Genomic DNA, 26676 nt, shown 5'->3' with positions numbered 1-26676 from the left:
GGCCCTCAAGTCTCTACTTGCACAGACCAGCTCAAGCGCGTCTGATTTTATGAAGTGCTGGGGATAGAATCCAAGTCTTCATGCATACCAGGTTGGTATCCTATCAACCCACACATTCTCGGTCTTTTACCTTCTTGCATTGCTAGGAACATTTTTAAATCAAGGTGCTCTCAGCATTATTATAATAGAGAAGAAATGGGGGAGGGGAGGCTTTGTTAGTCAAGAAGAGCACACTAGACAAACGCTGTTACAGGGAAAGCCAGAACGCCACTAAAGCAAACAACACGCAGTCCCAACTGCACCATGAAAGCCTCTGCTGGACACAAAGCAATGTCGAGTGTGTAAACTGGCTTTTTATTCATCTAGTGGTTATCCTGTTATACTTAAAAAAAAATAGAATAACCTAAAAAAAAAATAGAATAAACTCCCAAATGTCAATAATTGCCTTTTACTTATCCTTGTGATTTTCTATACATTAGAAGTTTAAAGAATGTGCAGTTGTTTATAACTAAATCAGTAACTTAACAATAAAAACATAAATGTGTAGGAAAAGTAGATAAGTAAACTGAACTGATCTTATAGCTGTGTCTCTAATTTCCAAACTTTCTAAAATGTGGCTAAACTCAATTTTTCAATGTAAAGAAATATCCTTCCCTTAAGTTTCTCCCACTCTGGTTAATGTTTAATTTTTTTCCTTCTTAGCTAAAATGTATAAATAAGCTACGTTTCTTGGTGTTTCATAAATTCAATCCTAAACTTTTTATGAAATGGACAAAGCCGAGAGCTGGGCTTTCCAAGCAACTGTGCAGAGCATGGAGAACCCACCCAGACTAGATTAAAGCAGAAATGCATCAAGTGTAAAGTCACCTTTGAAAAGCCAACCAAACTATCCACTGCTCACACAAGACAACTAATCAAGATGATAGAGCTGAGCAATTCTCATCTACTTCCTGCTGCTGTGATAAACAACATAACCAAAACCAGCTTGGACTCATAGGGGTTAATCTGGTTACAGGTTACAGCTATCACTGAGGGAAGTGCAGGCAGAAACTACAGGGGAGACTCCGGTAACTGGGCTTCTCTCAGGCTCATATGCAGCCATCTTTTGTATAGTTCAGGCTCACCTCCATGGTATGGCACCACCTGTGGGGCCAGGGAGCCATGGAGCTGTGGGGACAGACCCAGAGCAAGAGTGAGGACTGAAGTGTATCCAAACCCTGGACATGATGTGGAAGCATGAGCTGAATAAACCCTTTCCTCCCCACGTTGCTTTGGTCATGGTGTTTCCTCACGGTAATAGTGATCCTAACTAAGGGAAAAGTGATTGCACACTGTGCCTGTCATCAACAGTTAGGCTTACGGTTCCCCTACACTTTTCTGTCTACTAGTTCAACAGGTAGATATTTAAAGAACATTTCTGTGGGCCAGTCACTCTTCTGGGTCCTCAGAATTTAGTTCAGTAGCAGTAAAACACCAATGTTTGTTGATTTGCTTGTAGTCTTAGCTAACAGATGCCATGACACAGAGGCTCTTTTTAAAGTAACAAGTACCCAGGTCAGTGCTAACGTTCAGTGTTTGTTCACAGGTGGGAAATTTTTCTTCCCCTTTCCTAGTTTGGACTTGTAGGCACTTAGGTATAGTCTGTATTTTTGTGTGGTTCTCCCCTTGTGAGGCAGCCTTGTATTTTGGTATCTTAGTGGGCACTTCATGCCATGCTCAGTTGTTAGCTGGACACACCAGGAAGAGGGGCTGTGAGCTGAGGAATTGCCTCCAGTGGATTAGCCTGTATGCATTGGGAATATCTGTAAGGTATCTCCCTCCCTCCCTTCCTCCCTATCTCCCTCCTTGGTTTTTGAGACAGGGTTTCTCTGTGTGACACTGGCTGTCCTGGAACTCTCTATGTAGACCAAGCTAGCCTGAAACTCAGAGACTGACCTGCCTCTGACTTCTGAGTGCTAAAAATAAAGGTGTGCGCTCCTATGCCCAGCTTTGTGAAGCATTTTCTTAGGAATGAGGTAAGAAAGCCCATCCCACTGCGGGCAATTGCCACTCAGGCTCCACTTCTCCTCCTGTAACAGCATGATCAGCCTGTGATCACGACCAGTGGATTCTCAGAGGGGGAGGGAGGCTGGATGGCCAGAAGCTGAGACCTCAGGCAACAGTGAAGATATCCAGGATGTCAGGACAGGAACATGGAGGTAGGAGCTGATATAAACATCATGGAGGGGTGCTGCTTACTCGTTTGCTCTCCACGGCTCGTTCAGCCAGCTTTCTTACAGAACCCAGAACTACCTGCCCAGGGGTGGCAACCACCCAGTGTGTTGGGTGATCCGTCATCAATCACTAGCCAAGAAAATGCCTCAAGGACTTGCCTACAGGCGATCTCAGCGAAAGCACATTCTCAGTTAAGGTTCTTCTCAAATGACTCCAGGATTGTGTCGAGTTGACAAAAATCAACCAACGCAACTTGTTACCTCAAAGAATGCAGGTTTTGTCCTTAATGCCTCACGGGTATGAGTCTCCACATCTCAAACCTTCGGTAGATATAAAAGACACTAAGTAGATGTATTCAAGGGAAATGAAGAGATGGTGTGTGTGTGTGTGTGTGTGTGTGTGTGTGTGTGTGTGTGTGTGTGTGTAACCCAAGACTATCCCACTAAGAAGAGGACTAAAGCTGGTGTAGCAACTCACACTTGCAGCCTCAGCACTGGGGAGGCTGGGCAGAGACTTCGTGATTCTGAAGCCTGTCTGAGCCGAATGAGATGATGTCTAAAAAGGAAAAAGAAAGGAAAGACAGCAACAACCACAAGAAGCAGCACCATTCGAGGTGATGGAGATGTGGCTCAGCAGGTGAATATACTTGCTCCTCTTACAGAAGAACCATGGTTTGGTTCCCAGCACCCCTGTAGTGGTTCATAACCCTCCGTAACTCCAAGGAATTCAATGCCCTTGTCTCAACTCCACAGGTACCAGGCATGCAAATCACACATATACACAAGCCAAAAAAAAAAAAAAAATACACATAAAATAGGATCTGAAGGGGTTGGGAATTTAGCTCAGTGGTAGAGCACTTGCCTAGCACTCGAAAGGCCCTGGGTTCGGTCCCCAGCTCCGGAAAAAAAAAAAAAAGAAAAGAAAGAAAAAAAATAGGATCTGAAAAATCTGAAAGGAAAGGGGACAGCACCATTTGATGTCACATGACACTGGTTGCTTTGTCCACAACAGCGCTGGCAGTCTAGTGAAACAGCCTCATCACAGCTGGTCCCATCAAATAGACGACAACCTCAGAGAGCTCAAGGTGGTGGAAGGCAGAGAGACATGAAGACAGGCTTCCATGAAGTGCCCCTGAGAGGGAGTGCTCTGAGAGCTGGGCGGGCACACATAAGTCAATAGAGATATATGCCTCCATATTTGCAAGAAAGAGCTTAGTAGAGACCAGGCAACACTCACGTTGACCAAACATTTAGCAGGGCAAACTTCTAGGGAGTTCTACTACAGCAATCCCATTGTCCTCTCTATCGTGTGGGATCTGAAGGACAGATGGTTTGTTTCACCATGCAAAGATACATACCCAGGTCAAGGGAGCAGCAAGTGAGAGGCTCCCAGCTCTGGAAGTCTCCAAAGAGACTCTGATACATCCACGGGACAAAACATCAGCTCAGCCAAGTGCCAGGCTTGCTCTGCCAGAAGAGAGCTAAAAAAGTAACAATGACAGCCTTGGCTAGAGTGGGAGAGCACAGAGAGTACCCAGGGAGAGCACAGTGGAGGGCAAACAGAAACAAGCAGGAAAGCAGCTAAGTGTCCAGACAATAGCCTGCATTCTTTGTACTGTTTTTCTTTAAGATTTATTTACATACTTACTTATTTAATATATACAGATACTTTTGTCTGAGTGTATATCTGCACACCAGAAGAGGGCATCAGAGAGTTGTGAGCTGCCATGTGGGTGCTGGGACTTGAACTCAGGACCTTCGGAAAAGCAGTGAATGCTCTTAACCATGAGCCATCTCTCCAGCCCCTTTTTGTATTGTTTTGTTTTGTTTGTCTGTCTGAGTGTGAGTTGTGGAACAATCTTGAAGCTAGAGATAAAATAGAAATAGCACACAGTGATGTCCAAATCCAAGAAACTTAACAGAAAACCTGTGCCTATGGCTCAGCTTGGATCAGAGACCAAAATTAACACATGATTGGAGTCTTAATCAACACACACAGCAAGCCAGGAATAGCAGTGGCTGAGTCTAGACGAAAATGCAAATGGCACACTTAACTAGGGATCTAGACTGGCCATGGAGGAGAGAGGTGCCAGACAGGGCTGATACACCAGGAGGACCCCAGTCTGTGGACGGAAACTCATTACAAAGGGACAGCATGAAGATGCTGAAGCATTTTCACTGAAGACAGAAGGTCCAACTGGGCCAGAGGCAAGATGTCCGCCACCGCCTGTTCTGCAAGCCCTCCTCACCACCCTGCACAAATGGCCAACAGCTCTACCCTCGGTCTCTACTGCCAGTCACTGCTGTTCCTGTCCTCACCTCTGCTTCATGCTCACTCCCTGAGTGCTCCCTGCATTTCCCCAACGGGGCTCTGCAGACACCTCATACTCCAAAGAAATGAGCTTCTCTTTCTCTGTATTCCCTACTTTAGTGAACCGTAACACCATGATATAACCAGCTGCCCTTGCCAGAAATCCATCACCTCCCCTCAATATAAAATGCTTGACTAACACACGCTGCCTGCCTCAAACCTTTCAATTCCTCCCTATGCTGTTTATACCGGTTAGTTTCCAACAACTCGATATAACTATAGACAAAAGTAGGAAGAGGGAGTCTCAATTAAAGATTTGCTTGTGGGCATGTCTGCAGGGCATTTTCCTCATTAATGATTGATGGTTGACATTGGAGAGCCCATCCCATTGTGGGTGGTAGTCCTGAGTTGTAAAAGAAAGGTAGCTGAGCAAGCCATGGGCATCAAGTCAGTAAGCAGCACTTTTCCATGGCCTCTGCTTCACTTTCTGCTATAGGTTCCTGACTTGGGTGCTTGTCCTAGCCTCCTGCCATATGGACTGTAAACTAAAAGGGAAATAAACCCCAAGCTGGTATCGTTATCACAGCAATGCAAAGCAAACTGGGACACTGCCTGTTCTCAATGTTACCATCTTAATCAGGCCTTGGGCATCTCCCCACAAGACTGGCCGTTCTCTGGCCCTTCCTGTGGGCCAGTCTCCTGCCTTGATGTTTGTTCCACTGACTCTCATGGAGAGCCTTTAAAAAGACAGATTTCAGAACACACAGAAGGAAGAAAAGAAAGCCCAGATTTCTGGTACCCAAATTAGCCTTTCTGAAGATCAGTCTAGAGATGGGACCCAGAAAGGCATCTGGGATGCTGGCTGGTTGTTTTCTGTTGGGGCGAGCAGCATTTGGAAACGTGTGCTCCACTGCGGAGAACCACCTCCCATCTTCTTCCCGCAGTGAGAAGCAGACTCACACAGGTCCTAGACTTTGTCATTTCTTCCTGTACTAAGGACTTGGTGTTTCATTTATTCCTAACTCTCTAAGCTCACGTTCACCACTGGGTCTCCTCCAACCGTGTTAATAACTGACATCTCTCCAGACTTGACTTCTCCCCGTGACTGTGACCACCTCACAGTGCAGCTCTCCAGTCTGCCCCTGATGATCCACATTCCTGAATGGCATCTCCAATTCACCCTCACTTCCTCATCCCACTCACTCCTTGGTCACCATAACTGTCTCTATGACAACTGGAAGAACTGTTCTGGAAAAGTTCTGGGTATGATCCCTCCCCCCAAAAAGGTCACTTTTCAGACTTTGTTTTGAATCTTGGCGGTGTTTGTCTACTAACTGCTCCTACCCTGCAATTTTTTCCTTGGCACACATTCACACGTGTGCACATACACAAGCATACAGGCATAAACACACACACACACAGACACACACATGCATGCACATGCACTCTTCCTCAGCCACTCTTCAATCTGCTTCCCCAGCTCCTCTGCTTCTCCCTCTGCAGACCTCAGAAGGTCCCAGTTCTGGTCAAGCCTTCCACAGCCCTCATGATCTCACCTCAGGACTGTTCACTCTGGCCATCAACAAGACCCTAGTTCTTTATTTAGCTCTGGCTCCTTGTCCATCTTTGCCCTCCCATGCTCAGCCCATTAGGCCTAACAACCCCTCGCCTCTCAAACAACCAGTTCAAATACTAATGCTTGCGCCAGCAAATCATCTCAACAGCCAAGTCTCTCCCTCACTGTGCATGTGTATACCTGTGTGTACGATGATATTGGGATGTATTTCTCAGTCACTCCATTTTTCTTTTTTTGACACAGAAAACTGGCTGGCCAGCAAGGCCCTGGGGAATCTCCTGCTTCCACCTCTCATTGGTGAGTTACAGACACACACTGCAATGCCTTGACTATTTACATGGTTACTGGGAATTAGAACTCAGATATTCATGCCTGCAGGTCAAGCCATGTTCCCAGACTCTTGCTTTTTAGCTTTTACATTTATTTTTGAGGCAAAAGGATGCCTCAATATGCTGAGAACAACTAAAATCGAAGATATCTACTGTTAGTCAGATCCACCCACATACTGTAGCCCTAAGAAAGACACACTACGCTATTCAACCAAACAGTAGTTTGAAGACCAACTCACTAGTAGCTCTGATGGATTCTGGGGCCAATGCATCAAAGACTCCATAACCTGAATTAGCTATTAAACATGGAGAGCATTAACAACATTAAACATATTTCAAAGCCTGAGGTAGTGAGGGGTGCGGATGATTTAAAATTACGTCGCTGGCTCTGACAGTTATTCACTCTCAGACTATGTAACAGGAGTGTTCTCCGTAAGGCTCATGATGTTCACAACAGAATGTACCATCTGGAGACGCCAGATACTTCTGTGCTCTAGCAACATCAACTTCACAAGCAGAGAAGGGAAATACCGACAGTGGTAAGAAACTGCGAATTGCAGCTTGTTTAAACAGTTTGCTATTGGTGGTGTATCAGTGCCTAATCCCAACACTGTTTAGTGAAGAGTCCACTCTCTAAAGGCAACTCAACATAACGCCGTGGGAAAAAGTTGCTTGGAGACTGAATAAACTTCTCCGCCCTCTACCTGCTGACCACCGCCCACACTCCTGTAGAGTGCAGCGGCATCCAGAAGCAAAGCTTGCATATTCTTGCCAAATGACTTCCTAACTTCGCTTGAAAGCGCTTAGTTTTTCAGCTCGCAAAAACTCTTCAGGGACAACGGTTAAGAAGTACGTGGAACTCAAAATTGAGGGGGCAGATTCTGGAGCGGAGGATGAAATTCACACGTTCCAGGAATCAGGTGGGTCCCAAAAAGCCTGTATGAATGAAGGGGGACAGGGAACTGGGCAGGATTCCAGCGTCCTCCCCACGGGGACATCTTCCAGCCCAGCACTCGGGCCGTCAAGTGCGTGCGTGGGCCCGGGCCACGAGATGAGCGGGGCACCCGGCCCGACCCTAACTGCCCAGCCCACCTGCAACAGGGCAGGAGCTGCTGCGCACCGTACGGGAGGCGCCCGGCAAGGAATGGACGTGGCGCCCTCCTCGGCCCTCAGGGCTGCGGTGGGGGCGGCGCCCGCTGCCCCCTAAGAGCAAGAACTGACAAGGCTCGGGCGCGGAAGGCAAGGGCCCCCAGCCTCCTGCAAAACCGAGTCCCCGCTGCCCCAAGCCGGGTCCGGGAAGTGTTCAGAATGGAGCGAAGGACGCCCCAAGGATGAGGGAACCGGTACTCACAAAGCCCACTGGAGCCGGTGCTGGTGAACATGGTCCCGCCGGGCCCGGAGCCCCCGCGGGGCGTCAGGGGGAGGGGAGGCGGAGGTGGAGAGCCCCCAGCGACCGCGCAGGCGCACTGTCAACCAGCGAGCGAAGTCCGCCGGCGAGGCGCTCCGGAGCCTCCAGGAAGAAGGCGCATGCGCGGCCTGTGAGGCGAGCACGCTCGGCCAGAGCCCGCCTCTTCCTGCCGGGAGAGGAAGTGCGTTGGTGCGGGAGAGCCGGACGTCCGCTTCTTCCGGTAGTTCGGGCGGGTTTGGGAACGAGGATGGTAGGTGCCAGAACTCTCAGTGCAGAACCTCACGGCTTGGAGCGCCGCGAGGAGAGCCAGTTCTTCCGCAGTGGAATACCAGGCCTTTCTCGAGACCTCTGACCTTTCACGGGGCGAGGCGGCCGCGGTTTCCACGCATGCTTGGTACTTCTGAGCGGACTTCGGAGCTCAGTGAACTGTCTGTGCTTCCGCTGACCCACCAAGCTCAGGAGGTCGTAGGGGTGAGGGTGGAAAAGATGGCTAGTAGAAAAAAAAGTTTAAGAATACGTTTATAGGCAAACAGAAAGAACATGCCAAGTATGGACGGAATGCTTTCAGGAAATATTGAGAGTTTGTAAGGTTTGGCCCGCATTCTAAATCTGGGTTTAGACTAGTAAAATACAACACGTCTTTACAGTAGGTTAGAGTATTCACGTTATTCCAAAACGTAAAGGTGTGAGCGGTTTTTATGCAATTTAGCCTTTTTAAAAGCTGGTTCAAAAGCATAAAATACATTTAACTTTATGTTCATCCAGTTGAGTTCAGTTTCGCAGGAAAATTATTTTCCGAGGCCTTGTGTTGTTCGCAGGAGCTGATTCCCACAAAATCTGTAGCCCACATAAGACTGGTTCTCTATGGGGTCCCTAGGAGCACAGAAGGGTGTTCAGAAGACCCGGAAGATTTTTGTAGTAATGCGGAAACATTTTCTTTTCCCATTCTTTTTCACCCTTGAGTAGTAAGGTTTTCCAGTTAACCAGCACCTGATAAAACAGCTGGAACTGCAAGGCAAACAAGTACATGTTAAGGCAGATCCCTAGTTGCAACTAATCTAGAAGCTACCATTTAAACTTTGACATTTAATGGTGGAGAAATGCCTATTTAATCTAAATGCTTGCTTTCCAGTTCCAGACCTGCTCTGGTTGAGCTTCATCACATACTTCATCCAAAACGTATCACAAAAAACTAAAAGGAGAAGTGCACTGGGAATCCCCACAGGCTATTGACCCAGACGTTAAAAACATTCTTCCTTAAAATGGTTTGCCTAGGAAAGTCCCTGCTGTCAAAGCTGAATGGTTGAATTTGACAATTTTTTCCTGATTCATCTTAAGAAATTACCCTAAAATACATGGAGGTGACAGGGATAGTTTATATAGATTTAGGGGAAGCTTCAAAGTCATTGTCTCTTAAGTTATTGTTTTGAAATTTAGTCTAGTCTACTTAAGTCCTATATGTTATAGATAATAACCATTTATGGTAAACTAATGTCAATTATAAAAGGTTATTATCTAATAAGAGGAAATGAAGTAAATTCCTCATTCTGTTGAACACTGGTATGTTTGGGAGGTGTGAAGTAGTCTGAAGAAAGTCAGCTATGAGATGAGCTGCAGCCAGAAGTTTTGTGGTAGTGCACACAGTGACTGGTATCATCATGAAAACTTGATCGTCACAAATGTATGTCTCATGGGGAATCAAAACATTGAGTGGAAATATACCAACAATGTAGTTGTCAAAACTTGAAACTCTTGAAAATTATTCCACAGGAATCACTTTTTTCCTCTTCCAGTATCATTGTGCAACATCCGGGCAGCAGTTCTGGTCACCACGTGGATTTGTAAACACAGAAAACAGGCAGCAGCCAGTGTGCAAGTCACCAAAAGTCTCACTGAGAACCCACATGGCATCGAATGTTTTCAGTGCCTTTAACAAGACAAGCTCCTGAATTAAAGACTATTTTGTGAAAAGAGGTTTCATCGTCTTATTCTACACCAGAAATAAAGCATTTCCAATCCTGTTGTTTTAAAATAACTACTCTGTGACACTCGTGCATAATTTTGTTTTTAGAATAAAAAAGTATAAATAGTGATACCAAAATATGGGATAATTAGACATATATTTCACCTATGTCAGAAGTGTTAGGCAAAGATATTAAGTTGCAAGTAGGGTAAATATTATTGAACACTTTTAACATTTTCAACAAGTTTAATCATTCTGAGAGATTTCTTCACAGCTCTTATCTGTAGTAGATAAGGCTAGTTCTGAGAACAGCAGCTTGGAACAGTAGTATTATTTTTTTAAGATTTATGTATTTAATTTATGTATACAAGTACACTGTAGCTGTCTTCAGACACACCAGATCCCATAGATGGTTGTAAGCCACCATGTGGTTGCCAGGAATTGAACTCAGGACCTCTGGAAGAGCAGTTGTTGCTCTTACCACTGAGCCATCTCTCCAGCCCCAAGGAACAGTATTATTTTTAAAGGCTCATTTTTATTTAACATGTATGAGGCTATGTATGTATGTATATATGCATGTATGTATGTATGGGCACCATGTGTGTACCTAGTGCCAAGAGAGACAAGCAGAGGACAACAGATCCTCTGGAACTGGAATTACAGATAGTTGTGAGCGACCCATGTAGATGCTAGGACTTCAGAAACAACAGGCAGTGTTCTTCAAGGCTCAGTCATCTCTCCAGTGGTATACATGGTTAATCTTAAGGCTTCCTTAAAAAGTAATGCAATCTAGACCTAAAAATGTATTTATAATAGCAGGCTAGATAATCCGCTCACAAAGGATTTGACAAGTTAGCTTATGTTTCTGGGTTATGTTTTAATCTACAAAAAAAAAAAAAAAGTGGACTTAGCTAAAAATCTTCATTAGACCTTCTTTTGAAATACCTGTCACAGGCCATGCACCTATCTTAGGTGGCACACACCTTTAGTCCCAGCACTCCCACGTGGGGCGCAGAAGCAGGTGGTTCTCTGAGAGTTCAAGGCCAGCCTGGTCTACAAAGCCAAGTTCCAGGAAAACCAGGACTATTACACAGAGGAACCCTGTCTCAAGAAATTCAGACTGTCACAGGCTTGGTACCAGCAGTGACCCTGTGAGGTTAAGGCCAGCCTGTTCTACAAATCCAGTTTGAGGCTACCCAGACCACACAATGAGACAAACACAAAATGTATTAGATTATTTCCAGTGCACATACGGAAAGGTTTAGGGGGAAAGGGTTTCTGGGCAGTAGAACGATTACTGCAAAAAATAATAAAATGCAATTTGGTATCCCTTTCAACAGAGTTAAGCCTCGTTAAGTTTTGCCTTCTGTTTCAGTCTGGATCTCCCAAAGACTCTTGAGACCATTTTGTCTGGGAAGTGGTCCTAGGAGACTTCATCAATGGAAGGACAGGGAGTTCACTGAGATGAATTATGATAACAAACTAGCCCTGTGGGAAACCAGAGCATAATCTCACTGAGCCCCAGGGCTTTGGGGGCAAGTCTGTCCCAAAGCAAGAGGGTAGGAGTATTTATCCACTGACTCCCATAGTTTGAGGTCTGGGTTCCATACTGTGGCCGTTCCCTTCTTTCAAGGCATATGAGGCTCTGGGGCAGGGCAAGCCCAAGGCTATGAGTCTTAATCGGGGAAAATGCTAAGACCCAACAGAGGACAAGACCATCTGCTGTAGCACCCTGAACACGCCTTTTAGGAGTCTGTAAAGGAACAACACAATTACGAGCCGAAAGAATTACATGCGGATGCTATGGTGTTGGTGTGTTTAAGGGAACATGAGTGTAATCTGACCTTTTCCCCCACACCGCTTTCCTGGAGCCCCCTTTACTTTCCATTTCACCTGTTTCCCACCACACTGCAAGGATGTGGTCTCCAGGGTCCTTTTTAAGTTCTAGAAATGGAACCCACGCGCACACATATAGTGGGCTTCTGTACCGGTGAAGGTGTGACAGGTGTCACCTCGGGTCTCATCTTCTTAGCAATTTATTAGAGAAAAATCACACACTTGAAAGAATAGCATGGGCTAATCCCAAAGGAAGAGGGAGACAGCACCCTGGGGTCTGTAGTGTAGACTTTTTAAAACGTTATTACACTTACCAGGCAAGTGGCATACTGATGAGATCAGGTGACTCTTCCTCCACATCACGACGAACCAGATCTCCTGTTTAGGCTATTTCTTCTCATGATTATCACAGAAAACCCAAAAGAGGCTGGGTGGGAAGATCAACACTGTACTGGAAATAATGTTATAATGAAGACAAGGTCATTTGTCTAACAGTGGGAATGTTAGTATACCTGTGTGGCACTTTATTTTTTTTTATTTAGATTTATTTTTATTTTATATGCATGCATGTTCTGCCTGTGTATCTCTTTGTGCATCTTGTGTGTCTGCTGCCTGTAGAGGTCAGAAGGTGGCATCAGATCCCTTGAACCGGATTTTGTGAGCCACCATGTGAGTGCTGGAAGTCAAACCAGGAAGGAGCAAGAGCTCTTATCTGCTGAGCCATCTCTCTGACCCCAACCTTGATTTTTGATATACTTATTAGATGCACCATACAGGGACATTCCGGCCATCGGCGACACAGCTGCCTAGCAGCAGGGACAGTTTCCCTTAGGTACCTTACTCATATCTGTGGGATGTCATACAGGCGAAGGCAGGTACAAGATAGAACGAGGCCTGTCATTGAACGAGAAGGAAGGATGGGTGGGAGAAAAGTTTTAGAAGAGGAGACTAGAGGAGGTAAAAGAAGCCACTGGGAGAACATGGAGGCAGATGTTTAGATTCCTCTCTGCACATTTACACGTTGTTATGAATATTCTTTTTTTTTTTTGAGAGTAAAATAGGGCAAGTTTATTTGCCCTTGGGTGAAATCACTGGTCCCTAAAAGCAGGACCATGCAGACTGGGAGACAGAGGAGAGAAGGGAGAGAGAGAGAGAGAGAGAGAGAGAGAGAGAGAGAGAGAGAGAGAGAGCAAGCCCATGCAGCAAGGGAGAAATGCCAAGAGAGAGACAGAGACAGAGACAGAGAGACAGACAGAGGGGGAAGAGAGACAAAAAAAGAGATAGAGAGATAGAGAGACAGAGAGCAAATTGTCTGAATTATATAGGGAAGAGCCTCTTGGGGGAAGGAAAGCCCAGCCCCTGGGCTGGAGAGTTCAGGGTAGAGGGCGGGTATGCCAGTCATACCCTGTAATAGGTAGGGACTGAAGACTGCTGGGAGAGCCTTGAGGCCAGGTCTGTTTTGATATGTTACACAGGCATCTCAGCTACTTGTCCCGGTTCTGAAACCCAACCTCCTTGCTACATGTTGATTAAAAATGAATATAGGATTACCTATATTCATCTATGATTACTTCCTGCTGACACTGGGGCATCAGTATTGAGGGCCAAAAAACTAGAATGTTGACCAAGTCCAGGAAGAGCAGACTGTTTCACTTGTCCAGGCTCTGCAGAAACATCTGGGGCTAGAGATGTGAAGGGAGCAGTTGGAGCAGTTTGCAGTCTTTGATTGATTAGAAAAATCTTCTGTAACAGATATATGTTAGAGATAGGAGATAAAGTTAAGGAGTTTGGTGGAAAATTTTTTTCTTAGGTGTATACTTGAAACTTTTATTTTGTCTTTTTTTTTTTTTTTTTTTTTTTTTTTGGAGCTGAGGACCGAACCCAGGGCCTTGCACTTACTAGGCAAGCGCTCTACCACTGAGCTAAATCCCCAACCCCTACTTGAAACTTTTAGACCCATGGTCTTGGCAGTTAGAAGGAAAGGGATCCCACCCTCTAGAAAAGGCTGGTGGAGAAACAGGTTTTGATGTACAGTGTTTATCTGGAGTCCATTTGACCTGTGAGCCTCTGATCTAAATCTATTGCCTGAAGCTTGCAAAAATCTTTTAAATTTACAAAACAAGATAAGCTTTAGACATGTTAGCATTCCCATTGTTTATAATTTGTACTGAAAACCACACAGTCACAACTTTGTATCAGAGTAGAAGCTTGGGAAATGTATCACCATTTAAGCTTCCCACGTAACTTGCATTTGCCAACCTTGAAACACTTTCTTAGCTCTTCACACCAGAAACTTTCCCATCCTCAAAACTTACATAAACTTTACACTTTTCCTATCCAGTTATTCACAAGACATAGGTGGTTGATGACTGAGAGCAGTCACTGTAAAGAGAGCTCCTTTAGATAAAGGAATAATAAAAAGTTACTTTGGAACCTGTTTTCTGAGTCTGGTAAACTGTGTCTAGACATAGTGGTGGCAGCTATAGGAGAATGAGGCCTGTGGCTTGATTTTTACATATGAAGAAAAAGCAACTGAAACCTTGGATTTCTGCTGTTAAACTAATCAGTCTTTTGAGAGTTTAGTCTTCCCACGCATCAGAGACCTGAGAAGGATAAATTCACCTGAGTAAGCAGGAAGTGAAGACCAACCTGCTTCTGAGTCTATAAAAATGGCAGAGACTTACCACTACCTGGACAATCTGTCACCAAAGGTTCCTCTGTAGTGGGTGGGACATCTACCTTCAGCCACCAGGCCCAGAAGATCTGACAGACTTTTCTATGAAGCAGGAATCTGGGGGAGGGAAGCTATCCTACCTTCGTCTAGGTAAAGTGGAACAGTCAACTTCCCAGTGTCCTGCCTGTTCACAGTTTGGACAGTGTGCTGTCAGCAGTTGAAGCACGTTTACAGCCCAGTGGTCAGATTTGCCTCATGTAAAGCAAGTTTCAGGTGCCCATTCTTCTTTTGAGGAGATTAGGGGTACTATCAGGAGCTAGCATGTCTAGCACCAAAAAAAAAAAGTTTTTATTAAACATTTTAAATACCATACGCTATAGACCTCTGAAGTGTTTAAGCACAATCTATCTATCTAAAGTTTATTTGAATGAACACATTTTGCTTGATTCTAGTTTTCATCCTAGGCTTAATCTTGAAAACATGTACAGGAGGGTAAGTAAGGTTTATTCCTGTAATTATATCAGTACTTAGCATGACTACAAATGTAGTTTTAGACATAATAAAGGATTTGATAATTTATAAGGTGACTATTAGCTTCTATTTCTTAATTATCACTAACAGTTTATAATAATTTAGTAGCTATCATATGGATAGGAATTTAGGTTTAGGCCTGTGAGGTTCGAGCCTTAAATATCATGATTTTTGAATTGAATATCTTTTAGTATCAAAATCAAACTTTTTTGTTTTATTTTTTTCAAGACAAGGCTTCTCTGTGGTAACAGTCCTGGCTGCCCTGAAACTTGCTCTGTAGGTGGGACAAGCTTGGTCTGAACTCAGAGATCAGCCTGCCTCTGCCTCTGGATTGCTGGGACTAAAGGCATGTGCCACCACACCTGGCCAACAATTTAACTTTTAATCGTACATAAAGTCCATAGGGGGAATAACAACTTTATTGATCCTGAAAATGTGCACAGTAAAGAAACCAAAATAGCTTTTTCTGTGGGTGTAAAAGGAAACAAAAATTATTCCTAATGGCCAAGGCTGTCTAGGAGAAAGGGGAATTGTGAGCTGGGGTAAGGCTTTTGAACAGGGACTTTGGGAACCTTGTGGCCAGCATTGACCTTGACTGGTTAATATGTACCACAGTTATATGCTAATGGAAGGATCACAATTGCCCCCTGCTAGAAATAAGGAGAATGACTCCAATTTTAGGTAGCAGGAAGTTTCTTCAAACCCCTGAGGGAATGGGGGCTTTTGTCCTTGGGAAAAGGACTTTTCTTGGGGACCAGACACACCATTATAGAATATGAATATTGCAGATGTGTTTTGGTGTGGTTTAGTTTACCCAAACAGCTAAGGCTTAAAAGGCAAAGAAGCTAGATAAACACCACTGTGAACCTCACCAGACCCTAAGACTTTATAGGTCTTGATTATGAAATATACCTTATTCATTAAACATATGTTGCTGTTTATCTAAATTTTTTAGTAGCTTGTGTTGAACAATTAACAAACATGTAGGTAGCTAGACAGATATCTTAAATTAGCTTTTCTTAATCTAATTAGGCCTTTGTTCTTATAATTACATCATCACATACAGAATATTTGAAATTAGAATCGAACCTCATATACAGTATGTTGTGGCAAGTATAACCTTAAATTTCTATCATCACCACAGAAAAATCCATACCAATGTAAAATATTTGGGACTTGCTGCTTTCTTAATCTGAAAGGAGATACAGAGATAAACAGAGTTCATTACATGGCAGGTTGTAAGCCATGTTGGCCAACATAGTTGATATTTAAAAGCAATTCTTTCCTAGTGAATCTATCTATATTTTTAAATCAAGAGTTGGATCCAACTTACATGTACACATACACTAAACAAGAGTTGAATCTCATACACAGTTAACCATGTATAGATTTTTTAATTATAAGCCTTTTGTTAAAAGTTTAAAGCCAAATTTTGTTGCAGAGTATATAGATTTTTAACCCATACCCAATGAGCAACTTACAAATCCTTAGTTAAAATCCTAAAGTATTTTGTTGTTGTTGTTGCTGTTGTTGTTGTGAAAAGAAATCAGAAATTACAAATTTTTAAGAGTTGGGGAGGCTTTGGAAGCACAGAGCAGAGCGAGTTTAGATATAAGATATTTGCAAATCGTTTGTCACCGAGTGACAGCGGGAATTTGGAAATCAGGTGTGCCAATTTCTGGCCACTGAAAGAAGCCAAGCTGTTGTAATAAAATCTGAGTCCATGAAGGAAGAGAGAGAGCACGCTGAACTTAGCACGGGCTGGCTGCAGAAAGCCAATGGAGTGGTCCACGTGGACAGGCTGTAAGTGCCAGCACCATTTACAGACAGATGATTCGTACATACCTCAACAACAGCGTAGGGGTGTCCAATCAGCAGCTTGGACAGGAGCAGGAGTGTGTACAGAGCGCACCAGATAAAAAGTTTGGAACCCAAGTCCCTGCTAGTAGAACTCTGAGCGGTAGAATATCAGCTACAAAGCAGAGAGACTAGAGCGGTACTGGGTGGCACCCTACTAGATAGCTTGGGGTAGAACAATGGGGATGAGGTAGCCTCAGAAAGGACATCTTCAAATCCAAAGGCTCTCCAGAACGAAGACTGCCTTTGTTCAAGAACTTGTGTCTTGGTAGGGGATTCTGGGGTCCTGGACCTGGAAGAAAGATTGGCACTTTTTAAGGCAATGACTGGGAAAGTAGCAGGGAGGGGCTTACCAAGTCAAAAGTCAATTGCATCAGGCAGAGAAATACAGGGGTAGAGGAGTGGCTCCAAATGGCCAGCTTGGCTTAGCCCACCAGGCTAAGTGATCAACTTCTCCTGAGTCTTTGGCACCAAGATAATAGATTTTGGGGTTAGGGATTTAGCTCAGTGGTAGAGTGCTTGCCTAGGAAGCGCAAGGCCCTGGGTTCGGTCCCCAGCTCCGAAAAAAAGAACCAAAAAAAAAAAAATTAAAAAAAGATAATAGATTTTTCTCTGCCTACAAAATAAGACAATTCATACCAAATTGAAAGTTAAAAGGGTCAGGCTTATTTAGGGGCAGCTCTTGGGCAGGTTCACCTCTCCCAAGGAGTAGGGCCAGAGAAATCACCAAACAGATAGGAAGATGGGGGAAGGAAGGGGAAGCATCCCCATGCAGGGTAAAATTCAGAATGGGGGCAAGGGGGGGGGCAAGGCAGAGAGAGAGAGAGAGGAAGAGAGAGACAGACAGACAGACAGACACAGACACAGACACAGACACAGACACAGACACAGACACAGACACAGACACAGACACAGACACAGACACAGACACAGACAGATGAGAGAAAGAGACAAAGATACAGAGAGACCAAACATCTGGGCCATATAGGGAAAGAGCTTATGAGGTTGTTATGAATATTCTTAAGGGATGGTTGTGTATAGGGCTTTGCATGTCTAGGTAGGCAATTATATCTTATCGATTGCATCAGAGGTTATTGTGTTGTGCGTTCTTTCATGTGGCAATTTAAGTTTAAGAGAGTATGTAGCGGCCAGAGACACTAAGCCGCCACAGAATTGGGATGTATATGCCTGGAATGATGGCAGCCTGCCTTGGGAACAAGATGGGTAGAGAGACTGTTGCCAGGCCCAGAGAGAAGCCATCGGCAGTGTAATGTGGGATGGAGCAGAGCAGGTAAGAGGCTTTGCTGACCATGATGAAGATATCTACTAGATATCTTGGGGCACTATGGTGCCAGACCTAATGCGAGATAAAAGACAGCATTTTTTTTTTAATAATTTTACAGCAACACATATCTATTTGTCAACTCCATCTCAGTTTCAGAACAGGAAACTAAGTTTGCTGTGTAACTTCATCACTATGTTCTTCAAAGCACAGAGCAGAATTTGAAGCTGCCCAGACAGAGCCCATCATATCTGTGGGGCTGCCACATTCCTGCGTGTTCCCCACTGTCTGGAAGCTAAGTTTGTCGTCTCCCGTTCTCAACAGTACATGCAGGCTTATCCGACCTGTCGGTACCGGATGTATCCACACCCGTCTGGTTACTGGCTTTTATTTTGCATCATCATTGACTCTTTCATTTTTATATTGTGGCTGTCAAGGCTTCTCATCTCGAATCTCGTATATACAAACTAGTTTGTCTGTAAGTGGGTCCAGGCATTGTTGCCTACTTTCTTCACACCCAAATATCTACAGATCAAAAGGTGCGTCATTTTATTGTGTCCTCTCTTTGTTCCTCCTTCGTGCCAAAATAAGGGCGTTGCAACGGTTATTAAAATTACAGAAATCCTTTCTCTCTCCTCCAGCCGAGCAAGATGCCCCCGAGGGGAAGAAGGTGGCCCCGGCCCCCGCCGTGGTCAAGAAACAAGAGGCCAAAAAGGCGGTCAATTGTTTGTTTGAGAAAAGGCCTAAGAACTTCGGCACTGGCCAGGACATCCAGCCCAAAAGAATCTCACGCGCTTCGTCAAACGGCCCGGCTACATCAGGCTGCAGCGGCAAAGAGCCATCCTCTATAAGCGGCTCAAAGTACCTCCTGCCATCAACCAGTTCACCCAGGCCCTGGACAGGCAAACAGCGACTCAGCTGCTTAAGCTTGCCCACAAGTACAAGCCAGAGACAGAGCAGGAGAAGAAGCAACGGCTGCTGGCCCGTGCTGAGAAGAAAGCTGCTGGCAAAGGGGACATCCCAACTAAGAGACCACCTGTCCTCCGAGCAGGGGGTCAATACAGTCACCACCTTGGTGGAGAACAAGAAGGCTCAGTTGGTGGTGATTGCCCATGATGTAGACCTCATTGAGCTGGTGGTTTTCCTGCCTGCCTTGTGTCGAAAGATGGGGGTGCCCTACTGCATCATCAAGGCAAAGGCCAGGCTGGGGCACCTGGTCCACAGGAAGACGTGCACCACTGTTGCCTTCACACAGGTTAACTCGGAAGACAGGGGTGCTCTGGCTAAGCTGGTGGAAGCTATTAGGACCAATTATAATGACAGATATCACGAGATCCGCAGTCACTGCGGAGGCAACGTCCTGGGTCCTAAGACTGTGGCTCGCATTGCTAAGCTGGAAAAGGCAAAGGCTAAAGAACTCGCCACTAAACTGGGTTAAATGTACACTTAAGTTTTCTGTACATAAATATAATTACAAAATTAAAAAAAAATTACAGAAATCCTGAGTTTCACTTCGGATGTTGAAAGCAGAACTACAGAGTATCGGTGATTAGAGCCAGAGCCTTTGGTTGCTTGGCTTGCCTACGTGCTTGATTTCGAAGTGGATCCTCACTATGTAGCCTAGACTGCTTTCAAACGTCTGCCCCTCCTGCCCCAGGCTCCCACGCACTGAAATGACGTGTATCTACATCTTGTGTCCCTACAGTGTGACATTTTAAACCTGCAAGACATGACCCAATGCCTTGGAAAGTAGCCCACTATGGAACTGGGGCTGCGGCAGGTACAGGTAGTTTAGATGAGATCAGAACTTCAACCAGGGTGGCTGGTCACAGGCCCACAAAGTTCGAGAAAGCCATGTGGTGGCAGAGGCAGAGAGACGTGAGCAACGGCAGCACCGGAATGAAGAGTTGAAAGCCATACCGGAAGCTAAGAAGACACCAGGGAATTATCTCCTCCACCAGGTCCCAGAGGCAGTGCCACCCTGTCAGCACCTTCGATTTGAATTTCTGTCTCCATAACCATCAAAGAACAATTCTCCATTGTCAACCCACCCTGTTTATGACATGTTACGACGACTGGGAAAGTCTAGCACAGCCGTCTTTTCCTCTGATTTTTGAGTGTCTAGGTCTGTTTGCACTTGGATATCTCGCCTTTCTTCTCCCTTAATTTCTAGCAGGTAAACACTAAACTGAGACTTTCCCCCAGGATCCAGTCTTCCCTGCTCTTCTGCAGAAACTCCGTCATCCCAGAGGTGAGTCTGTAGAACTCTTTCTGCAGGAACGTCAGTGAAATCCAAGGTTGCTGTAAGTTACAGCTGTGGCTTCCTGATCTGCACAGTAATACATTTTTTATTAAAATATTTCTCGACCCCCCCCCCAAAAGACTGAATCTTTTTTTCAGTTTTCACAGCAATGTGAACAAACGAGCATTTAAGACTGTGGACTTAACTTTCTGTCCAACCGTGAACTCGGCCTGTTTAAATTTAACCCGCCTTTAAGAAAACAAGGGAGTCGAACTTACTGCCTTGGATCTCCCATGCAGCGTTTACGACCGAAGTTTATGCATGCTTTAACCTTAAATTATATACCCTCCTGTGCCTCTGACCCAGAGTGATGCACATGTGTAGGCGTATGTCGTGGTACTCACTTGCTGAAAGCAGCCAATGGTCTGTTTAAAGCAGTGACTTTAAACAACAAATACCTTTCAGGGTTGTAAGGATCAAGTAGACGTAAGTTGAGAGAGCCTGTTTGCAGGTGGTTCAGCTAGAAGCGGAGATGTAACCTGTTTAACCCTGTAACGATTTCTGTAAGACCCTTCGCTCCTTCATGCCATGCCTTCCTGACTATGCAATGAACACTGAGCAAAGCCTTAGTTAGGGACAGACGGAAAATACAGGGAGGGAAGAGTAGAATTCAAACTTGAGCTCTCTGTCTGTCAAAGTACTCCTGCGTCTACATTCCTTAACGTGGCATCAACCACCATAGCTCTGACTTTCTATAGTCACCCTGAGCTCTCTCTTTGTGAGGCTGCAGTCCAGGGCCTAGACCAGTTAGGAAGGAAAAAGTTCGAGATCCCTGCTCACTTCGACATCTGCTGGACTTTACTTCCTTAAGCGCCTGTGGTCCTTGGACGGCCCTGGAGCAGTTAGTGCAGGCTATGCGGTAGTCACCCTGCTATCCTCCGCGTCCTCGGCTCAGCCGTGAGCAAGAGTGCTTTGCGTCTCTACTCCGCAAGGCTTAGCACAGAATGAGGGCGCACAACGTTCAGTCACACGATGGCATCACCCAGTTATGACCGCTGGGCTTCTGCTTTCCTGGAGGTTCAGCATCTTCTGGACCCCCAGCGAGTGAGTGGCACCCCCAGACTTCTTAGTCTTGATGTTTGTCTAAGTCTGCCTCTCTGTGTTCATGATGAAACACTCTGACCAAAGCAGCTTGCAGAGGAAAGGGACTATTTGGCTTACATGTTACAGCCGATCTTTGCGGGGGGGGGAATGGGGGATGGGGCGAGGGTGGGGGATGAGGCGAAGGCGGGGTGGGGCGGGGGTGGGGGAAGCCTGGGCAGTAGTTCAATGCAGGGGGCTTGAAACCGAAGCCATGGACAAAGGCTCCGTACTCTCTGGCTCCCCCTGGCTTGCTCATCTTTCTTATGCATTCCAGACCTACCTGCCCAAAGATGGCAGTGGGTGGGCTTGGCACTCCGCCACCAATTAGTAATTTAAAAAATGCCCCCCACGCATGCCCATAGACCAGTCTGGTGGAAGCAGCTCTTCAGCTTATGGTCCTTCTTCCCAGGCAACAACTGACACGGTGCTGCTGCTGGCCGCGACTACGATGGTGAATTTCAGAGCCACTCACTGACGCCACAGCAGTCGGGTCTTTGCTCAAGTACATCCGGTTGGGTTGTTTCTGTGACGGTATCCACCCCGGGGTTTCATGAAGCCCAGGCTACATCCAAAAATCAGTGAATAGCTGAGGATGACTTTGATCTCCGGATCCTCCTGTCTACCTCCCACGTGCTAAGATAACAGGCGTGTGCCACCAGACCCAACTTGTTTCCTTAATTATTTTTAGATTAATTAATTTTCTTTTTATATGTACGATTGTTTTGCCTGAATGTGCACCAGGTATGTGCATGTACATGCATCATGTGTGAACCTGGTGAACCTTCGCTCTGAAATTCACCAGGGAAGATCAGAAGAAGGTATCAGTTCCCGTCAGAACTGGTGTTTCAGTTGGGAGCTTCCATATATGGACGCTGGTCCTATGCAAAAGTAGCAAGTGCTTTTTACCACTGGACCATTACTCCAGCCCCGGCTTGTTTATGTTGTTTGGGTTTTTTATTCACTTATTTAAGACAGGGTCTTGCTATGCAGCCCAGGCTGGCCTCTAACTCACAGCAACTCTCATGCCTCAGACTCAACCTCTCAAACCCACAGAATTTGAAGCCAATTCCTCAAATTCTCTCTCTCTCTCTCTCTCTCTCTCTCTCTCTCTCTCTCTCTCTCACACACACACACACACACACACAAACACAACTGCACACACACAGGCCATTCATTCTGCTTCTCTGTAAAACTCTTATACACAATCTCATTTCCTTTTGTTTATTAGTTCCCTGCGTTAGAATGCCAGTCTTTCTGACTTCCTTCCTGACAGTTGGTGCCTATGTTCTTGGCTCTCCAAATAGAGGGTGCTTTTAACAATCCTCTGGCACTCTGTGACGGTCCCACGCACACGTCACTGTGTGCTCTGACTGGTGACACTAGCCAGTCACAGCCCTCTTCAAATTGTGTGTGCAGCTGGACAAGACTGCCCTCAGCTTTCTACAGTACTAGCTCAAACTTTCCTCTGGTGTGGATCCTGGACCCCTCAATTCCTGTGGCCTGCGGATGTATAGAAGCGTTGAGAGATGAATTGTGTTCCAGGAGAGTCTTGGCTAGCCTTCTGTGAGAGTCTCCTTTATATAACAATGATGTCATGTGTGTGTAAAATGTGGAACTGATTAAAACCTGAGAGCCAGATGATTCTTGGATTTGTCAAACACTCCTTATTCCGTTGGAATGCAGGACCTTTAAAGGAGTGGTCACGCAGTAAGAACCCAGCCAACAGCAGAGAAGAAACAAAAGAGTGACAAAGTAAGCCAGCAGATGTTTGTGTGTTGTTTTGTTGTTCTGGGGATGCTAAGGAATGCTCTCCCACAGAGCGGACACCCACCTTTGTAAGTTAGATTTTCCTCTGGGCAGCCTGAGAAGGACTCAGAAAGATCCTGTGTGGGGTCCAAGGACAGAGTGTGTGCATAAGATTGTGGGATCTGACACCGACAGACCTTCTGTGGTCGCCTATGTGCCCACCTGGCCTCTGTGTTGTGACCAGCCCTCTGAGTGAAATATCGAATAGTGAATAGTGAACAGTAAATAGTGAATAGTGAAATAGTGAATAGTGAACAATGAATAGTGAAATAGTGAATAGTGAATACCTCCTATTGTTGGTGATCACTACGCCCCTGGCCCTCAGTCTCCTTGACTTTGCTCCTTTGCTCTTGTTCCACACAGTTGCCTCCAGCAAAGCCAATCCACCGCTCACTGTGACTCGGGTATCTGTGCGGTTTTCTTTCTCTCCTCTGTTCGATGACTTGATTTTCCGAACACCTTACAGCCTTCTCTTCTGCAGACTAAATATTTCTGTAACTTTCCAACCTTTTGATCACATGCTCATGTTATTTTGAATCCGCCCCAGCTTTTCCTTATTACTGTGACGCTGGGGAGTTTAAATGATGTGTGAGTTTACCTAGAGGTATAACAGCCATTGGTTCAAATACATTCATGATGGTAACTGATGGACTCTAGCTAATCCTTGACTCTCGACTTCTAGAGGAAGGAAAAGGGGGCTCCACCTCCATCTGCTAAGAAATCCAAAGGTTGGGTTGGCAAGGACAACAACCTACCTGATTTTTTAAGAGAAAAGGTATTATTTTTTAAAGTTATTTCAAGGCGGGCATGATTGTGCTCGTTAATAATCCCGAGAACTCTGGGAGAACGAAGCAGGTCAGGCCAGGAATAGTGGTGCATAGCTGAACTTCCAGCACCGCAGGGAGAGGGAGAGAGGTAAGATGATGAGTTTGAGAGCAGCCTCGTCTACATAGCAAGTTCTAGGCTAGCCAGGGAAACATAGACACAGATACCCTGTCCCAAACCAATCAAAAAGAGTTCAAGGTAAGCTTGGGCTACATAGTAAGACCCTGGGAAAATGAGTCCAGGCAAACACACATTATCTTTTCTACGTGTTTATATCATTTCCGGCCCAGGACAGGGCATGATGCTAAGTGGGAAGAGTGTTTGCTAGCAAGCCTTTGATTTCATCCCTGACACCCCAGCATGCTATGGCACTCACCTGTGATCAGAGCACTCAGCAGGCAGAGGCAAAAGGGTTAGAAGTTCAAGGCCAGCCTGGGCTGCACAAGATCCTATCTCAAAACAAAACAAAAAGACAGAAAAAGGGGAGGGCAGGAATTCTAGCTAAGACCCCATCACACCAAAATCTGAGAAAGTCAGTGCCTCGATAGTGATATTTAAAAGAAACCATTTTCATATATAGAAACGTGTATTTTAATTGTCTTAAAAGATGGGTGTTACACACATAAGATATAAACAGATAATTATGTCATGTATACTGTTCTTGCACCTTGCCATACTGTCAGAATGCTCTCCTCCTGGAGAGCAAAGTCATGTGTGCAGTGATGAAGGTGTCATGCTTATGGCCTGGCTTTTAGCCCAAGCCCCATGCTCCCTAGCCAGACCCCCCAGGGCTCCCTAGCCAGACCCCCCAGTGCTCCCTAGCCAGATCCCCCTAGTGCTCCCTAGCCAGACCTTCCAGTGCTCCCTAGCCAGACCCTTCAGTGCTCTCTAGCCAGACCCTCCAGTGCTCCCTAGCCAGACACCCCCAGTGTTCCCTAGCCAGACCCCCCCAGTGCTCCCTAGCCAAACCCCCGTGCTCCCTAGCCAGACCCCCCAGTACTCCCTAGCCAGACCCTCCAGTGCTCCCTAGCCAGACCCCCCAGTGCTCCCTAGCCAGTCCCTCCAGTGCTCCCTAGCCAGACACTCCAGTAGAGTTTTCGAACCCCTCCATCCCTGTTTCTTCACTTGCTCTTTATTTTTCAAAGTGACATCTCTTCTTAAAATTTTTTAAAGATGCATTTATTTTTAAACTGGACCCTCTCCAAGATCAGCAACTGCTCTTAACGGGCAAGCTGTCTCTTCAGCCCCTGTTGTTATCTCTCCCTTGTAAATGTCATATGTTTATATGGTATATTTTGATTGCATCCATCTCCAGCTTACTCTCTCCAGCTTCTTCTAGCATCCCCGCCCTATGTCCCCCTCCCATTTCATGGCATTTTCTCTACTTGTTCAATAACAATCCCTGGGTCTCATTGGTGCCGCCCCCGCTTGCTCAGGAGGGTGGGGACACCCATGGGGCACCACCCACAGGCACTCCGCCAATGGCCACGCCCCCAAAGAAAAGTGCCCTTCCCTCGCAGACCTCAGGTTCCATTAGCTCCTCACAGAGGGGCGGGCCTTTGGACCCTCAGTTTCCTCGCTTGTATGAGGGGAGTGATGTTAACACTACTTGCCTCTAGGGACTTTTCTAAGCATTAACTACATTAACAAACATTTAAGAGCACACACTGGTAACGGCCTTCACACACGTGCTTCCTGCAGCTATTATCAGAGCAAGGAAGCCGAACAGGAATCAAGTCCGTTTCTCCAGGAACTCTCGAGGGACAGCTCGCTCCTAAAGTCGCAATTAGAAATGAGCACCCAGAACAGAGAGATCCTGCCATTTGAAGAAGGAGCCGACAACATAGCGTTATGGCTCTTTCTCTGGGGGAGTCAAGCGTCTCTCCCCGAGATGTTCTCAGGATGTAATAACAGAGAAAGCAGAGCCGCATTCTCCGACCTCCTTTACCTCCAAGATACATCCCTACATCTGTTTATTTTTGTGACATTACTCACCAGCCTGAGGTCTAAGTGGGGCAAGGTTCACTCATATCTGCAGGCACTGTCAATGAGGGAAGCAGACTGGTGAGAAACACACACACACACACACACACACACACACACACACACACACACACACCTTTTCATTGCACTGTTAAGTCTCCACTTACATAATAAAAGATGCTCTCTTCCAGGTGATTGATTTTACCTTTTACTACTCTTGGAGGCACAGAGAGAGAACTGGTCTGTTGGGATTTTCAGCAATATTGATAAGGTAACAGCCATCCTTAAAGCTGTAGGAGCAATGGGGCCGGGCGTGTATTGTGTGTCCGTGCTTGTCGTGATTTGAGTGTGAGACAGACGTCCCCCCACAGGCCTTGAGTACTTGGCCCCTAGCATGGGGCACTGTTTTGTGGGGTTTCAGATCTCTGAAATGGGAGATATGGCTGGCAGAGATGGGTAACTAGGGGTGAGCCACCAAAGATTTTAACTTGGCCCTGTTTCCAGCCTCAGGTTTCAATGCTAAGAATATAATTAAAGCTGCCCAGCCCTACACTTAAAATGCTCGGATAGAAATTTTATTTACCACATTTAAATATTGTTTAAATGGACTAGATAAAAAACTAGAGAAACAGGTGATTCCTCCCTCCTCTACCCCAATCCTCACTCCCCTTCCAAGTCCTATCTCAACTCACCTTGG

The 26676-nt window shown here is 45.6% G+C and overlaps 1 protein-coding gene, 1 long non-coding RNA gene and 1 pseudogene across 9 annotated transcripts in view; 2 read left to right on the top strand and 1 right to left on the bottom strand.

The window, feature by feature from the left end:
- The window catches only part of Ubac2 (UBA domain containing 2), a 146458-nt gene extending 138522 nt beyond the window's left edge, over nt 1-7936 (bottom strand). For 2 of the 5 annotated variants that reach the window (XM_087586286.1, XM_087586288.1), the window contains exons 1-2: nt 7781-7904; nt 2692-2769 (exon numbers count right to left, since the gene is read on the bottom strand). Coding sequence is in view for 2 of the 5 variants with exons in the window: in NM_001034937.2 (NP_001030109.2) it covers nt 7781-7811 (31 nt within the window). In the remaining 3 variants the exon portion in view is untranslated. 5 annotated transcript variants of the gene reach the window in all.
- On the top strand, nt 6908-9872 carry LOC148001162 (uncharacterized). 3 transcript variants are annotated; one of them, XR_015639092.1, is made up of 2 exons: nt 6908-7349; nt 9631-9872. It is a non-coding gene; the product is annotated as an uncharacterized LOC148001162 (long non-coding RNA). The 3 variants fall into 3 exon arrangements; XR_015639091.1 differs by lacking the exon at nt 6908-7349 and adding an exon at nt 8009-8057; XR_015639090.1 differs by lacking the exon at nt 6908-7349 and adding an exon at nt 8060-8087.
- Nucleotides 9873-16564: 6692 nt separating this feature from the next.
- On the top strand, nt 16565-23106 carry LOC148001161 (large ribosomal subunit protein eL8 pseudogene; annotated as a pseudogene). The gene is made up of 4 exons (XR_015638591.1): nt 16565-16644; nt 18194-18330; nt 18622-20231; nt 21775-23106. The product of XR_015638591.1 is annotated as a large ribosomal subunit protein eL8 pseudogene, transcript variant X2 (transcript).
- The last annotated feature ends 3570 nt before the right edge of the window (nt 23107-26676 follow it).

This window comes from Rattus norvegicus, chromosome 15 (genome assembly GCF_021556685.1).
Source record: "Rattus norvegicus strain SHRSP/BbbUtx chromosome 15, alternate assembly SHRSP_T2T, whole genome shotgun sequence".
Classification (NCBI taxonomy): domain Eukaryota; kingdom Metazoa; phylum Chordata; class Mammalia; order Rodentia; family Muridae; genus Rattus; species Rattus norvegicus.
Note: the sequence above shows the minus strand (reverse complement) of the source record. Positions and strands in the feature narration are given on the sequence as shown.